This window comes from Mesoplodon bidens, assembly GCF_964165515.1.
Source record: "Mesoplodon bidens genome assembly, chromosome: 10".
NCBI lineage: Eukaryota > Metazoa > Chordata > Mammalia > Artiodactyla > Ziphiidae > Mesoplodon > Mesoplodon bidens.
The window spans coordinates 48,721,467-48,738,553 of NC_138172.1; the positions used below are offsets into that span (position 1 = coordinate 48,721,467).

The 17,087-nt window shown below is 44.9% G+C and overlaps 2 protein-coding genes across 2 annotated transcripts in view; both read right to left on the bottom strand.

The window, feature by feature from the left end:
- Nucleotides 1-17,087, bottom strand: part of ITGA9 (integrin subunit alpha 9) — a 296,584-nt gene that overhangs the window by 125,615 nt on the left and 153,882 nt on the right. The gene's annotated exons all lie outside the window — the stretch shown is intronic.
- On the bottom strand, nucleotides 1,602-2,759 carry LOC308624038 (ubiquitin-conjugating enzyme E2 D3-like). The gene has a single exon (XM_081246918.1). The coding sequence runs from the start codon at nucleotides 2,102-2,104 to the stop codon at nucleotides 1,661-1,663; it is 444 nt and encodes a 147-aa protein (XP_081103044.1). The 5' UTR covers nucleotides 2,105-2,759; the 3' UTR covers nucleotides 1,602-1,660.

The following is a 17,087-nucleotide window of genomic DNA, read 5'->3' on the forward strand; positions in this document are numbered from 1 at the left end:
TTTATTCATTCATGTTAAGTCATCTGAAATGACATCTGTTGCATTTAAATGCTCATTAATGTAAATGGCTGAACAAATTCATTTTAATGGATACTCACTCCATTAAAAAAAACTCAATATCCCACATAGTTAAGTCACTTCAACATAGCCTTATGACAACTCCCACACCAAAACAGTACTTTATTTTGTAAATTTTGACCCATTATTACTCCCATGTTATGGTTTTTTCAGCTGTCAAGTGTACAAGGTGAAGAAAAAATTTAGTTAGATGGGGGCTGCACCTGGAAAATAAATTTCTTAAACTCCATATACACGTTTCAAAACTGCTGGGTCCCAAGTCCATCAATGAACTCCCGGGCTGCCAGTAGCATGTGCAGCATACTAAAGCTACACTATCTGAATAGCTTATTAATTCTGCATAAATCAGGTCAATCAATGTGTCAACCTCTAACAGCCTGCACACTTTTTTTTTTTTTTTTTTTGTGGTACGTGGGCCTCTCACTGTTGTGGCCTCTCCCGTTGTGGAGCACAGGCTCCGGACGTGCAGGCCCAGCGGCTATGGCTCACAGGCCCAGCCGCTTCGCAGCATGTGGGATCTTCCCGGGCCGGGGCACGAACCCGTGTCCCCTGCATCGGCAGGCAGACTCTCAACCCCTGAGCCACCAGGGAAGCCCCAGCCTGCACACTTTTAACTGAATATGGCAAAATATTCACTCTCTAGAACTTTACATCATCATCTGATGTCAAACAATGAAGCAAATCCCAACAGTATATACAAAAAACAGCTTTGCATTTACAAAAGATTGTTTCCCATACTGATTAATCCAGGCGGCTAACTCATTGGTTTATGCAACTTTATTGAAGAAAAATAAATCAATTACTAGCAGAGCTATTAGTTGATCACTCATCCATTGACAACTTGCATCATTTATTCAGTGCTATATTAAACAGTGTATTGGAAGATAGATTAACTAATAGCTCCAAGTCTCCTAACAATTTAAATGAAAATTACAAAATGTTTGAGACCCTATTTTGGAATACAAAGGGTGTTTGACTTCCAATTTCCCTTCTCTGTAGAACGAGAACAGGTCATTCCTTTATTGACATGCATAAAATACATCACATTTTCTGTTCTGCTGATGCTATAAATTCAATACCAATTCTCCAGCCACATTAGTTATGAGCATAAAGGATACCATGTAACCTCAAATCTCTAACAGTGGAAGGCTTACACAAGAATGGATGCTGCTAGAATAACGTTGCTTCCTTTGATGTGCCAACTGAGCATCCATCTCCCTCCCCCTCTGATGATTCTTCAGCATGTTAGAGCAGTGAGGAATGGTTTTAGTCTCATAACCAAGTTAGAGTGAAGACATTGGCCATATAATACACATGCTCCATTTTTTTAAAAATTCTGAATCTTGGGCAACTGTTCTCTTCTAACTGCTTTACAGTTTCTAAAAGCAGTTATTGTCCAAAGCTGGAAGAACTTAAGTCTTCTCAGATGACCATGTGAATGAATGGAGGGAGGTAAAAAAAAAATTAAATTAAAAAAGATGAGGTCTGATAGGGGAGCAGCCAGATAAGAAAATCAAAAAAGGAACAGTAATTTAAAGTTTATTCCAGCTATAATGCAGGTTATTCTGACTTTAAGGTAGCATCACATGGCATACTTCTGAGTCCATTCCCGAGGTATTCTGTTGTACTTATCTCTGTCTGTTTTATAGATCCGTGCAATCTCTGGCACTAGGGGGTCATCTGGGTTTGGATCACGTAGCAGTGAACAAATGGATAAAATAACTTTAGAAACAGTTAAAGCAGGAGACCACTGTGATCTTAGAATATCGAGACAAATGCTGCCATTACTGTTAATATTTGAATGATAAATTCTTGTTGTAAATGCAACCTTAGGTGGTTTGAAGGGGTAGTCTGTAGGAAAATGAATTGTCAAAAAGAATACACCCCCTTGATATGGGCTGTCATTAGGTCCCATAATTGTGGCTTGCCAGTGAAACATATCATCCCCAACTGGACCTGCAGAACACTGTGCTGGAGGGTCACGGGCCAAATCACTAAGTTCCTTATTAATCCGTTTCAGCGCCATAGTCTGTGCTTTTTGTCTGGCTCCTCACTATCTTGGTGTGTGTTCAAAGTTCTGGCCAAAACTCTTGATTATCCCGGCGGCTGGGAAGGATTGTCTCTTGGTCTCACACCGGCTCTGCCAGACACAGGCGCAGAGGGGCCGGGGCCTCCCTCAAGCTGTGGCCTCGGCCTCCTCCCCACCCGGCAGCTGGTGCCTCGCCGGCCCTATGGGGCTCACGCACACGACACAGCCACAAGATCTGGTTTTGTATATTTAAAATTAAAATGTGCCTCCTAAAAACTTTGAAAAATTAAAAAAAAAAAAAAAAAAAGAATCTGCCTGCCAATGCAGGGGACACGGGTTCAAGCCCTGGTCCGGGAAGATCTCACATGCTGTGGAGCAACTAAGCCTGTGCGCCCCGACTACTGAGCCTGTGCTCTAGAGCCCGCAAGCCACAACTACTGACCCCACATGCCACAACTACTGAAGCGTGCGCACCAAGAGCCCATGCTCTGCAACAAGAGAAGCCACCACAATGAGAAGCCCACTTGCCGCAACTAGAGAAAGCCTGCGCGCAGCAACAAAGACCCAACACAAACACAAATAAATAAATAAATATATATTTTTTAAAGTCAGTTTAAAAAAAAAGAAAAAGAAACAAGTCAGCACCCCAAAAAGGACAGCCCCTTCTCCCCACACTGTGTTTGCTTTCTTTTATCTGAGCTGCAAAGGAAAAGTAGCAGCAACATTTCGTGGTTTCCTTTGCATTGTTGGAAGTGTGGCCTCTCTCAGCCCAGCACTGCAATGAAATGAAGGGACCCCTCAGGATGGAGATGGAGGCTTAGGGGTTTGGGCAGAGACTCTAGTTGCTGACATTTTACTGCTTAAAAATATTCACCACTACAAACAGAAGCTTCCCAAGCTGAACACACTTACTTATGATAGACCAAAAGCCAATAATCCACCTTTTCCTGTTAAAAATCTACTGCACACTCCTGTTCTGAAAAATGAAAGAGGCTGCACAGAGAAGAACTCTCAGACTGGCAGCTGAGGTTTTATAGGGAACTTGACATATGCGCAATTTGAAATTTATTGGGTGCTTACTTTATGCCAGGCAATGTGCTGGGCCCCAGGGAGATGGCGATGAAAGACCTTGGAGGAAACAAGCAGGCAGTGACAACCTAGTGCAACATGTACTAGAAGAGAGGCGGCTTTGGGAACACAAACAAGAGCACCTGATTCAGACTGCAGGTTGGCGGGCTTCCCAGAGGAAGGGAAGTCCCTGGGCTCAGTCAGATGACAGAAGGACATTAGCCAGGGGGCAGGCATGGCCGGTACACACAGCAGTGGGGAGAGGGCATGGGTGTCCAGTGGATTACATGTGCTCCCCAAAGGTGGGACAGTCAGGTTAGTTGGCGGGTGGGAGGGGAGAGGAGGCTGAAGCAGAGATGAGATTTCACGGGGACTTAAAGGCTGTGTTGTTTTCAACCTAAAATCTAGGGAGAGCTGGGAGGGGGGTAAGGTAATGCAAGAGACTGTGTTACAGAAAAATCCCTCTGGTTTCTCGAATGGATGGGGCTGAGATTGGAGGTAGGGAGGCTGTGCTGTAGAAAGATCCCTCTAGCTGTAGCATGGAAGTGGATTGATGCGGGGGAGGTCCGGGGTGAGCAGTCTAACATAGGGGTTCACAGGAAAGATGGAGAGAGCCTGGGCCAGGACACAGAAGGGGGATGGGGAACGGAAGGGAGGTGAGGCTGACTCAGGAAGAAGAGATGCTGCGGCTTGGTGACTGGAAGTGGGGGATGAGAGAAAGAGAATCATGGAAGGTACCCCAGTGTTCAGCTCAGGTGAGTGAGTGGACCTGGCAGCCCCTCATCACCACAGGGAACCAGGAGAGGGAACAAGTGTGCAAGTTGTTTAGGTGTGAATATACTAAAGTTTGTTACAACACAGAAATCCTCTTCCTGTCTCCAAATGCCAACTCCACAAGCAATCTCCCAGAATACACTGATTTGGGCCTAAAACCCCATGCTACCTTTTCCCTTCCACAAAACTGCTCCCCTGCCCCAGCGTCCAAGGTCAGCCTCCCCAGCACTGGCTCATCTAGACCTACCACAGACCCTCTGTCTACACTTTGAGCTCATCCACCCGTCCTCCAGGGACGAGCTTTGCCCTTCTTCAAACCACACTATTCTTCTCCCTCGGTGCACCTCACACGCAGAGCTGTTCTGTTGGGGCCCCGAGGGAGGACTGCAGGGCCAGGGAGGGTCTGACGATAGATAAGAGGGAAAGGGACCCTTAGGGAAACGCGGTTGAATACCCCCATTACTTCATGGGGAGTCCCGGCTTTTCCTTCTCATTCATTAACTTGTTTGTGAAATCGAAGTAACTCAGATGGAACACCCAGCAGGGGAGGCTCGTGACAGGCAGGGGCCACCCACTCAAGGGTTCCACCAGAGGAGGGGTCACTCTGCCCTGTTATCCTAGGGCGTCTAGGCCGTTGTGAGGGTCAGAAGCCCAAAAGTCTTCTGTCTCCTTTACTTGTGGAACCAGGGAATTTTCCCTGGTGAGTATAAGCCTCAAGTCACGGACCCCCACCCACCTGGCCAAGGGAAGATATGCCTCACTATCTGGTGGACTCTATTCCAAGCCCCATGTAAGCAGGACCCGAGCACCGCACACCCCTCGACCAGCCACGTGAATTAGAAATTGACCTCATGCTGCTTTTCTCCAAGAAATGAAGGGTTTTTATCCTCCTTGGCTAACTAGCAGCTACAGAGGTAAACTAAATGAAAACAGGAAAGGATGACCTTACTTTATATTTGCAAATAACACAGAAGGCCAGCAAATAAGCAGCTAGCATTAAGCCAGATAATCAGTTTAGGAAAAAACCCTCTAAGGGCTTTTTAAAGATGCCTCAGTATTTTTCTATTTTCAAACGTGATCTTTTTGTCCCTTCCCTCCTGTATCCTTTCTCACGATTCCTCTGCTCTCTACACCCAGCTCTATTGCCTACGATTACCTTGCAGGCAGCCCCAGAAGTGAGAAGTCTTCAAAGTGGAATACCTTTTCCTTTATCTCAATAACCATAACAATTAGAATGGCAGTTAAAGTGTTAGAGGAGAGCTTAGAATTCCCATAAGCTTGAAGATTCTTCTAAAAGCAAACTAAGGATTTTGCATTTCTGGTAATAACAGAGGGACTTGCTGAAGATCTATCATTTCACTTGAGAACAACTAGAAAAGCTGGAACACACACACACACACACACACACACACACACACACACACACACACACACACACACACACACACACACACACACACACACACACACACACACACACACACACACACACACACACACACACACACACACACACACACACACACACACACACACACACACACACACACACACGTCCAGTATCAAGGAACTCTTCCCTTGAGCTGTTTACAGGTCTCTAAGCAGCCTGGAATAAGAGGCTGAGAACCTGTACAAATGTGAACTGGTGGCTAAAAGCTTGAGTTCTTGAGTTTCTGAGCTGAGTTCCTGGAAGTCTTATGAGTGAAGACTCCAAAAAGAAGGTAAGCACCTTGAGCAAGTCTGATTTTTGACACCACATTTATTCTTGGGGCATTGGTGGATTCCACAGCAGCATAGGGTTACGAGACTCAGAAACCAAGAAGAAGGCTGTGGCCAAGGTGCTGAGATGACAAGAAGAGATGTAGTTAGCTGGAGACTGGACACAGCAAGAGAGAAGACCATTGATCCAGAAGGCAAGTCAATAGAAAATATGCAGATTGAAGCATGGAGAGTAAAAAGGATAGAAAATTCAGAACTTAAATTCAGAAAAGGCCACAGTGAAAGATATGACATATTCAAAATGATATAATAAATAGTCTCTACAATTATATGAAACACCCAGCACAATGCCAAGTGTAGTAAAGGTGGGCAATAAATAGTGGCTATTATTATTTTTACCATAATCTTTTTTTTTTTTTTTTTTTTTTTTTTTTTTTTTTTTGCGGTACGCGGGCCTCTCACTGCTGCGGCCTCTCCCGCTGCGGAGCACAGGCTCCGGACACACAGGCTCCGCGGCCATGGCTCGCGGGCCCAGCCACTCCGCGGCACGTGGGATCCTCCGGGATCGGGGCACGAACCCGTGTCCCCTGCATCGGCAGGCGGACTCCCAACCACTGCGCCACCAGGGAAGCCCTACCATAATCTTTTAAGTGGTAACTTTGATATGAAAATCTGTGAAAACTGCCCTATTGCAAAATGAATCCTTTTTATGAACTGTGCATGTAGCAAGGACCTATTTTCCATTTCACTAGAGAACAGGCTGAGGCCAAGTGTGGTTTCATTTAGAGTCCTGTAAATTAAAAAAGTAAACAAACAAATGAAAATTTAAATTAAAACCAAGGGAGAAAATTCAGTAAGTTTCTCAGTGAGATTAGAGACTTTAATTATGACTACATACTACTTTATATGTAATATCATATTATGGAAATGGATATCATTATTAGTCTGAAATGTATGATCCTCCAGCAAGCATCAGTGTCCAGGAAGGGCATGAAAGCATTAATTACACTTCAATTAACATATCTGCATAAATAATTCTATTTATCTATGAAAATCACACAACCCTATTGATGCTTTTTCCTCTTCAAATATAAAACAACATCTCCCTGGATCCTTGAAAAATGGTTTGTTTTTATATTTGAGAGTTTGTGTACATAGGTGGCGACTGCTTATTTAGTCAATTTATATGTGTGCATGTTTTGTGACTTTTTTTTTTTTTTCTTTTTTTTTTGCAGTACGCGGGCCTCTCACTGTTGTGGTCTCTCCCGTTGCGGTGCACAGGCTCCGGATGCGCAGGCTCAGCGGCCATGGCTCATGGGCCCAGCCGCTCCGCGGCATGTGGGATCTTCCCTGACCGGGGCACGAACCCGCGTCCCCTGCATTGGCAGGCGGACTCTCAACCACTGCGCCACCAGGGAAGCCGTGTTTTGTGACTTTTGTTTTTTCTTTTTCCCTGCATCCATTCCAAAAACACAAATGTGAGATTAGAACTTTTGACAATTTGGAAACAATCTTCTAAGAGCATGCCACAACCTTGTAAAATGTTCTTTGCAAAGAGACATGTTAATTACATCACAGATAATGGCATGCATCATTTGACAGCTACATGACACCAGATGGAACTGGCCCAGCATGGAGATTATTCAGCCTATGTGTCCTCCAGGGGAAACAGAATTTCATCTTCCAATCTATCGCTCCTCCTTTCCTGTCTTAATTCTCTCTTCCTGTGTCCCATCCTCAAACCTCCAAGGTGGCTCTGATAAAAATATTTCTAGGTGAATACGAAACTAACACAGAAGAAAATGCTCCCAGTGTAACCAACAGAAGAAATATGGCCCAAGCCGGCCCAGGCAGGCTTTCTTCCTCCGCCACCCTTCACCACATTGTCTCAGCCACGAGTCCTTTATCCAGCTGGCATGTCAGCCTCAATCCTCACTTTAGGACAGAAATGCCCTGGGACCCCGGGAGCCAACAGTGAAGGAGAAGTAGGGAGGGGGAAGGAGGACTGACTTGGCTTAGAAAGCAGTTGAAAGCCCTGGAATCTCCTCTCTCTGCACCTTGATCTGATAAAGCAAGCTTTCAAGGAAGGGGGCACAACTGTGCTAAGTGCATCTGCTCAGGCCCGACTGCTGCTCCCACCTGTACCTCTGCTCTGCTGACCCCACATCTGCTGTGCCCTTATCCCCATGGAACATGATCCACCCTTCACAGCCCAGCTCAAGGCTGCCTCTTCTATGGGACTTTTCTTGAGTCCTCCAACCATAGCCTCCCAGGGTCCTTATGACAGTTTGGCACTTAATTATTTTCTGTCTTCTACTGCTGTCTTTCCCTGAATCTAAGGCCTTCCCTCAGCCTCCCATTCAATGTTTCTGAAGTGGAGATGCAACTTGGCACAAAATAATAGGTTTATTATGAGAATGTTTCCCCTCTTCAACCCCTGCCTGGAAAGCTGTCACTACATTGTTAGCCGTGTGGGGAGTGAGGGAATGTGGGGCTGCCTCACAGTGCTAACTGCAGCTGCAGGAACCAGATCTCAGCTCCGCCTGGAGCTCCCCGGGTCTCTTGGCAACACTGCGCATGCTCGTGTCTGAAAGGCTGGTGTGCAGAGGACAGGACAGGACACTCAGGTCAGGGCAGGGGATGACAGGTGTGTAAGCAGGAGTGGAAGGGTGAGTGCACTGACATTGAGGTTGACCCTCTAGGGGAACATCAACTAGGTTGCCTGCAGCCAACACTTGGTTGCCATGTGTCTGCACCAGGAACCACGTGAGGCATAGGGAAGCAGAGAAGAGGCAGGCAGGACCGTGTGAGCAAAAAGCCAAGATGCAGAGAAGAAGGTGCGTGGACAAGAAGTGTGGGAACCTGATGAGAGGGAATCATCTCTGACCCAGAGACGGGCAGGAGCGGGAGCGTTAAGAGTCCTTCCAGAGGAGGTGACCTTGGAAGAAAAAGGAGACGTTCAGCAGGCTGATGGGGGAATGGGGATCAGTTGGTGGAGATGATGTCTAACAGACAACTGCGTGTCTCAGGAACGGAAGCAACAGACAAGGTGGAGAGCAAGGACTTCGACATTGACAGTCCTGGGTCTGAGGGAGTCCCAGCTCCATCTCTTACAAACTGTGTGACACTGCTCACTTCACTTAATCTGAGTCAACCTTGCATGGCTGTCATGAAGTTTAGAGATCATAGATGTCAAGCACCATGGAGAGCTCCTGGTACTCAGTGAAGGATAGCTGCATCTGCTGCATCATCACCACCAACATCATCATCACTATCACCATCACCATCACTACCACTATCGCCATCATCACTATCACCACTTGACAAAGGTCTGTAAGGTAAGATCACACAGGAAGGGGCAGAGAGGGGCTGTAGACTGGGAGGGAAAGCAGGCTGGAACCAGGTGGCAGGACCTCAGAAACCAGGTGAAGGTGCATCATTCTGTGGGTAGTGGGGACTGTCATGAATTTTTAAAGCCAGCTTTAGGATAAGAAGCCCAGAGGGGATCTGAAGGACCAACAGGATGGAAAGGGAGGAGGATGGGACCTTTGTGGGGCTAGTGTCCCCCCCAGCTGCATGTTGGTTGCCATCAGCTCACGACTGCTTCTCACAGAGAAGTGTCCTTGGTTAAATGAGAGCCACCTCACTCAAGAGGTTTTATGCCCCCTCCCCCCATCACTGGCAATGACTGACTGGCATGGGGGTACAAAAGGAAGTACTCCTTGCCTCAAAGTGGGAGAACGCTGTGGTGTACTTCATGCTCCAGAACTCCCTGTGGGATCAGGCTGAGGCTGGTCTCCAGCTGACACCACATCATTGCTCAGGTCCTTCCCCAGCCCCATCCTGCTCCCCTCATTTCCCTCTCCTGAGAGCACCCCTGCAATAAATTCTGGGCAAGCAAATCCCTATCTCAAGCTCTGCTGTTAGTGCCCCGCCCAGATGCCCTTACCAGCTGGTACACCCCCTCCTGCAGCTGCTACAGGCATTAGCTATTAATGGTTCACACCTACAATCTTCTCAGGAGGACTGCCCTTGGCTGACGGGAGCCATCTCCTCCAGAGACGCCTGCCAGGTGATGCCCTGTGATAGGCAGAATTCTAAGATGACCCCCAATGACCCATGCCCCTCCCCTCCAGTGTGGGAAGGATGGTAAACAGGACACAGGTCACTCCCATGATTATGCTACATTCTATGGCAACGGTGAAGGAATTTTGCAGATGTCAAGAAGGTCTCAAATCAGTTGAATATGAGTTAATCAAAAGGGAGATGATCTGGGTGGGCCTCCTTTAAAGGAGGGCTTAGTTCTTCCCTGAGCTAAGAGACTCGAGGCAGGAGAGACGCTCTTCCTGCTGACCTTGAAGAAGAAAGTGGCTGTGGGCTCCACAGCTGCAAGGACATGAATTCTGCCTGCAACCACATAAGCCTGGAAGAAGACCCCAACCTCAGATGCGACCCGGCTGACACCTGAGGGCCTGACCGGGGACCTAGCTGGGCTGTGCCCAGACTCCTGACCCATAGAAAGTGTGAAATAATAAATGGGTGTTGGGTTTGTTTTTTTTTTTGCGGTACGCGGGCCTCTCACTGTTGTGGCCTCTCCCGTTGCGGGGCACAGGCTCCGGACGCACAGGCTCAGCGGCCATGGCTCACGGGCCCAGCCGCTCTGCGGCATGTGGGATCCTCCTGGACTGGGGCACAAACCTGCGTCCCCTGCATCGGCAGGCGAACTCTCAACCACTGCGCCACCAGGGAAGACCTGGGTGTTGTTTTAAACTACAAAATGTGTAATTTTTATGTAGCATAGAAAACTAGTACGTGCCCCACTCCCCTGGCTGGCTGGCACAGCTGGCCTCTAGCGGGACAAGCTCCAGGGTGATTCATACTCCAGAGCTCCCTCCTGGGATCAGGCTGAGGCTAGACTTCTCCTGAGACCACATCCTTACTCACTTTTCCCCTGCCCTATCCTGCTTCCCTCACTCTTGAGAGCACTCCAACAATACATCTCTGGCAGAAATCCCCATCTTGGCTTCTGCTTCTGGGGAACAGGATGCAAGAGACCCCATAATCAATTCCACACTGAATTTGTTAGTTACAATCTCCTTAAAGAGGCGAGAAAAGCTAGATAAAGTGTGAGGGATGACCCAGAGCTCACGGCTGACCAAAACACAAGCAGATCCATGTCACCAGTGGAAATGAATGGGGATTACACACAGACTATCATGTTGACCATTACTCTCCATTACTTTCAACTTGGGGTTTTATTTTGCCCTTCTTTTATTTATTCTCAAAAAGACGAGAGCTAGCACTCCATGAATTAAAGACACATCGGCCCCAGGCCTCCACAAGGCAAACCTTTTTTTTTCCTTTTTAGAGCTGCTCATGAAGCACCTTTGTCTCTTGTACACAAGGTACCATGTTTTACAAAAGGTAAAGTGTGCAAAGAAAAGGACTGGGACTTGGCCCATCCACAGAACTAATGAGCTCCTCGGCCCTGAACAACTGATGATTTATTACTGTGTGCCACATAAACCACAGACTTTTTTGTTTGTTTTACTACTTTCAACCAAAATTATATCTTAAACCAGAGGTTCTTAATCTAGAAGATAATTCAGGGGGTGTGTGAACTTAGATGAAGAAAAATATGTACATTTTTATTTTTATTAACCTCTCACTGAAATTTAGCATTTCCTTTTGTTATAAATGTAGGCAGCCAAGACACGGAAGCTACCTTAATGCCCATGGACAGATGAATGGATAAAGAAGATGTGGTACATATAGACAATGGAGTATTACTCAGCCATAAAAAAATGCCACTTGCCAGCAACACAGATGGACCTAGAGATGATCAAACTAAGTGAAGTAAGCCAGAAAGGGAAAGACAAATATCATATGATATCACTTATATGTGGAATCTAAAAAAATGATACAAATGAACTTATTTACAAAACAGAAACAGACTCACAGATACAGAAAACAAATTTACAGTTACCAAAGGGGAAAGGGAAGAAAAGGGATAAATTAGGGGTTTGGGATTATCAGATACACACTACCATATATCAAATAGATAAATAACAAGGTCCTACTGTATAGCACAGGGAACTATACTCAATATCTTGTAATAAACTATAGTGGAAAAGAATATGAAAAAGAATATGTATATATGTATAACTGAATCACTTCACTGTACACCAAAAACTGACACAACATTGTAAATTAACTATACTTCAATAAATAAATAAATGTATGTAGGCAGGAAAGCACAAAAGTATTAGACATGTGACTCTGTCACCAATAGAAATCTGAGATATTTGCATATCATATTACAGTTGTAGAGTCCTTGAAATATTGTTTATGCTCCTCAATACTTCAAAACTTCAAAAGATCTCATTATTTAATGCATTAATAAAAAGCAGGTATATTACTATGCCATAAATGAAGGTTTTCTTTTTAATATTTTGATAGCTGAATTTCAGGAAAGCTGCCTACCTCCACTTCATTTAGTTGTTTTTCTGGGGTTTTATCTTGTTCCTTCATCTGGTACATAGTCCTCTGCCTTTTCATTTTGTCTATCTTTCTGTGAATGTGGTTTTCGTTCCACAGGCTGCAGGATTATAGTTCTTCTTGCTTCTGCTCAGGGAACAATTCTGAGGTCTCTTCACCTTAATGATCCAGGTGGGTGGGACAATAACAGCAGTGTGAGCCACAGGGGGCAGGGTTCCTCAATCTGATGCAGCATGAAGCAGGTCACCTTACTGTGAAACACCTGCTTGCACCAGGAACAGCTGATAGCCACAGTCTCTTCACTGTGGAAGGAGAATTTTTGCTGGAAGCCAATGTAAAAGGAAATTTTTCCAATCGGAGCCCATCTCAAACTAGTTGTGCCGTTCCCATGCAACTGCCAGCTGAATTTCAATATAGTTGGTTTCTTTAGAAATTGGTGTATTTTATAATATGCACTTAAAAACATTATTCTGAGAAGGAGGCCGTAAGCTTCCCCCAGCTGCCAAAGGGGTCCATGCACAAAAATGATCAAGGACTTTTGTCTTAATGGAAAACAATACAATGAGAGGCACCATCCTGTGGTTTCTGAAATGCTTCAAAATATGCTTCCAAAGTTGCAGAAAGAAATGCTGTGTTGTTTCAGTCTTCACAGGATATATGAACTCCCTGGTCTCAGCAGTTAAAAATATACCGTCCATTACATTTTATGACAGGTTCAAGGCCTGAGCTCAAACTCACCCCAGGGCTCCTGGGGTTTTAAGAATTTGGTCCTGGATAGGTATTTCGGGCCAGGGTAGAGCAGAGCTGCTTCAATGCTGAGAGTTACATGAAAGCATCTGTTTCCCTGTGTGAGCCTATAGGAGGGGGAGGGTAGTGAGAGTGGGTTCTCTGGGCTACATGTAGTGTTCACTGCCTTTACAAAAAGAATCCTGACCTCTCCAGGGCAGGCCTGCTGCTTCATGAGCCCTGAGAGGGTACCTAGAAAGCTGAGAAGCCTGCCCCAGACCTTAGTGGTGTGTGAAAACCCTGAACCGTGACTGAGATGAAGAAGAGAGTCAAAATACTGACCCCACAAGATTTTCAAGCTCCTCAAACCACAATGGGCCTATCTGCCCAGCTTGGGGGTGAACTAAGCCAGCACAATTTCTTTGATTTGCAGCTTAGCTTCACTTCATTAGCTAGAGAAGAAAGCAGCTCCCTTCAAACCTGTAATAAAACAAGGCCATTGGGCCTCCCTGGTGGCGCAGTGGTTGAGAGTCCGCCTGCGGATGCAGGGGATACGGGTTCGTGCCCCGGTCTGGGAGGATCCCATATGCCGCGGAGCGGCTGGGCCCGTGAGCCATGGCCGCTGGGCCTGCGCGTCCGGAGCCTGTGCTCCGCAACGGGAGAGGCCACGACAGTGAGAGGCCCGCATACCGCAAAAAGAAAAACAAACAAACAAACAAACAAAAAAAAAAAAACAAGGCCATTAAGATTCCAGTGAATTTCATCAAAACTCATTCACTCTTGGGTCTATTCCATTCTTCTTCTTGCCTCTCTGTTTCCACTGGTTTTGGCAAAAATGACCAACAGTTGCCATGTTGCGAGATCCAACAGACACCCCTCCTCTATCCTCATCTTTCCAGACCCCCGCAGGCATTTCACGTGGTTGAATCTCTTCTTCTTGAAGCTCATCTTTCCCTGAGTCCCCCAAGGGATGGCTCACTCCTCCAGTCCTCCCTGTTCCTTGTCCTCTAAGATGATATCTAAAGCAACACGTGGCATTTATTGGTTAACCTATCCGCAGCCCCCCAGTTAGACTGAACTCTTTGCGAGCAGAGGCCATGTCACATTCATCTCAGCATGTCCCAGGGCATGGGACAGAGCAGACACTCAATAAACATTTCCTGAGATGTACATAAACTGAAATGGACATTCACCCCAAAAGGAAAGAACCCCCCTTATTAAGGCAGCATTATTCCACAGATCACTCCTACACCTACAGTTAATGTCCAATATACATATAAACAGCTTACTAAGTATTTACCTGAACCTTTATTTCTTTGCTGTACCATTACTTCCTTTCAGTGTTTAGATCTCACACTTCTTTACTGCTTTTCTTTTCAAATCTTCCCTCCTTCTTAGCCTTGGCTATTTTAAACATCTTTAAGCTCAAAAGAAGCAGTGCCACACCTATCCACAAAAACTTTCTTAAACCACTTAATAGATACCATTTATTATACCTCTGAGCTAGAGCTTTTGGGTTTTACTGGATACTGTGGGATCTTAACCCAGTAATAAAAGAGACAGACACTGGCTTCTTATTTGTGGGAAAGGGCTGAAACATTGGCAAACAGACACTATGAGTGAGATCTCCTTTTCTTTTGGTCTCTTTAGCATTGGCACCTGTCACATTTGAATTCAACTGACACTGATCAATCACCAATACCCAAGACAGGGCTACATGCTTTTATAAGTTATCTGGTACAATCTCACCATAGGTATTTTTTCCCCAAATTGTGAAACTCAAGCTTCAACAAATTAAGTCTGTATATGTATCATTTTAGAGTTAACTAATATGATCCCAAGAGACTGTTACAATTGTCAGGAATCACAGCAGAATACTCTGAACCATCACTACATTTCTGGAACCTGAACAAACAGATAATAAAAGAGCAGAAATAATTTATCCTCTCCTCTCCTCATTTCTCCCTCTTCTATTTGGGTAAGGCTTATTTCCTTTCCCACCCAGGCATTAGATGGAAACACTGTACAAATTTAACATGACCTATGAGTCTTACTTAAACAACTTAGAGAACGAAAACAAAAATCTCATCTTCTTCCAGGGCAAATATAATACTAAATAGCCCTGCCCTCAAAAATTTTAAATCTATCTGAAAAATAAAGAAAACAACTCCATTTATAATAGCATCAAAAACAACAAAACACTTAGGAATAAGTTTAACCAAGAAGGTAAAAGATCTATAAGACAGTGATGGAAGAAACTGAAGATGACACAAATACATGAAAAAATATCCCGTGTTCATGGATTGGAAGAATTAATATTGTTAAACTGTCCACACTACCCAAAGTGATCACAGGTTCAATGCAATCCCTATCAAAATTGCAATGGCATTTTTCACAGAAATAGAAAAAATAATCTTAAAATTCATATGGAACCATAAAAGACCCGAAATAGCCAAAGCAATCCTGAGAAAGAAGAACAAAGCTTGAGGCATCACACTTTCTGATTTCAAAGTACACTACAAAGCTATAGTAATAAAGGAACTTCCCTGGTGGTCCAGTGGCTAAGACTCCGTGTTCCCAATGCAGGGAGACCAGGTTCAATCCCTGGTCAGGGAACTAGATCCCACATGCTGCAGCTAAGAGTTCGCGTGCCACAACTAAAGATTCCACATGCTGCAACTAAAGATTCCGCATGCCACAATGAAGATCCCAAGTGCCGCAACTAAGACCTGGCGCAGCCAAATATATAAATAAATACTTTTTTTTAAAAAAGCTATAGTTGGGCTTCCCTGGTGGCACAGTAGTTGAGAGTCCACCTGCCAATGCAGGGGACACGGGTTTGTGCCCCGGTCCGGGAAGATCCCACATGCTGCGGAGCAGCTGGGCCCATGAGCCATGGCCGCTGAGCCTACGCGTCCGGAGCCTGTGCTCTGCAACGGGAGAGGCCACAGCGGTGAGAGGCCCGCGTACCACAAAAAAACAAACAAACAAACAAAAGCTATAGTAATCAAAACAGTCAGGTACTGGCATAAAAACAGACACATAGACCAATGGAAGAGAATCAACTTCCCAGAAATAAACCCATGCCTATATGGTCAACTAATATTTGACAAAAAAGTCAAGAATACTCAATGAGGAAAGGATTCTCTTCAATAAATGTTGTTGGGAAAACTAGATATCCATATGCAAAAGAATGAAACTGGATCCCTATATTATACCACTCAAAAAAATTAACTAAAAATGGATTAAAGATTTAAATATAAAACTTGAAACCATAAAATTGAAAATCTTTTTGACATTGGTCTTGGCAATGATTTTTTGGATATGACACTAAAAGTATAAGCAACAAAGGCAACAAAAGCAAAAAGCAAAAATGAGTGATGCTAATCAAACTAAAAAGCTTCCATACATCAAAATAAATGACCAACAAAATGAAAAGACAGTCCTACTGAGTGGGAGAAAATATTTGCAAACCATATATCTTGTAAGGGGTTAATATCCAAAATATATAAGGAACTCATACAACTCAATAGCAGAAAAACAAATAATCTGATTTAAAAATGGGCAAAGAACCTTAATAGACATTTTTCCAAAGAAGATATACAAACAGCCAACAGGTGCACAAAAGGTGTTCAAAATCACTAATCAGGGAAATTTAAATCAAAATCACAATGAGACACCACCTCACAGCTGTCAGAATAGCTATTATCAAAAAGACAAGAGGGGCTTCCCTGGTGGCGCAGTGGTTGGGAGTCCGCCTGCCGATGCAGGGGACACGGGTTCGTGCCCCGGTCCGGGAGGATCCCACGTGCCGTGGAGCGGCTGGGCCCGTGAGCCATGGCCGCTGAGTCTGCGCGTCCGGAGCCTGTGCTCCGCAATGGGAGAGGCCACAACAGTGAGAGGCCCGCGTACCAAAAAAAAAACAAAACAAAACAAAAAAAAAACACAAGAGATAACAAGTGTTCGTGAGGATGTGGAGAAGGGAACCTTTGTACACTGTTGGTGGGAATGTTAAGTTTATGCAGCCATTATGGAAAGCAGTATGGAGGTTTCTCAAAAAACTAAAAATAGACCTACCATATGATTCAGCAATCTCACTTCTGGGTATATATCCAAAGGAAATGAAATCACTGTCAAAGAGATATCTGCACAGCCATGTTCATTGCAGCATTGTCTACAGTAGCCATGACATGGA

Bases quoted from the DNA above. Each gene is read 5' to 3' on its own strand.
- LOC308624038 (XM_081246918.1), bottom strand. From the start codon at position 2,104: ATGGCGCTGAAACGGATTAATAAGGAACTTAGTGATTTGGCCCGTGAC.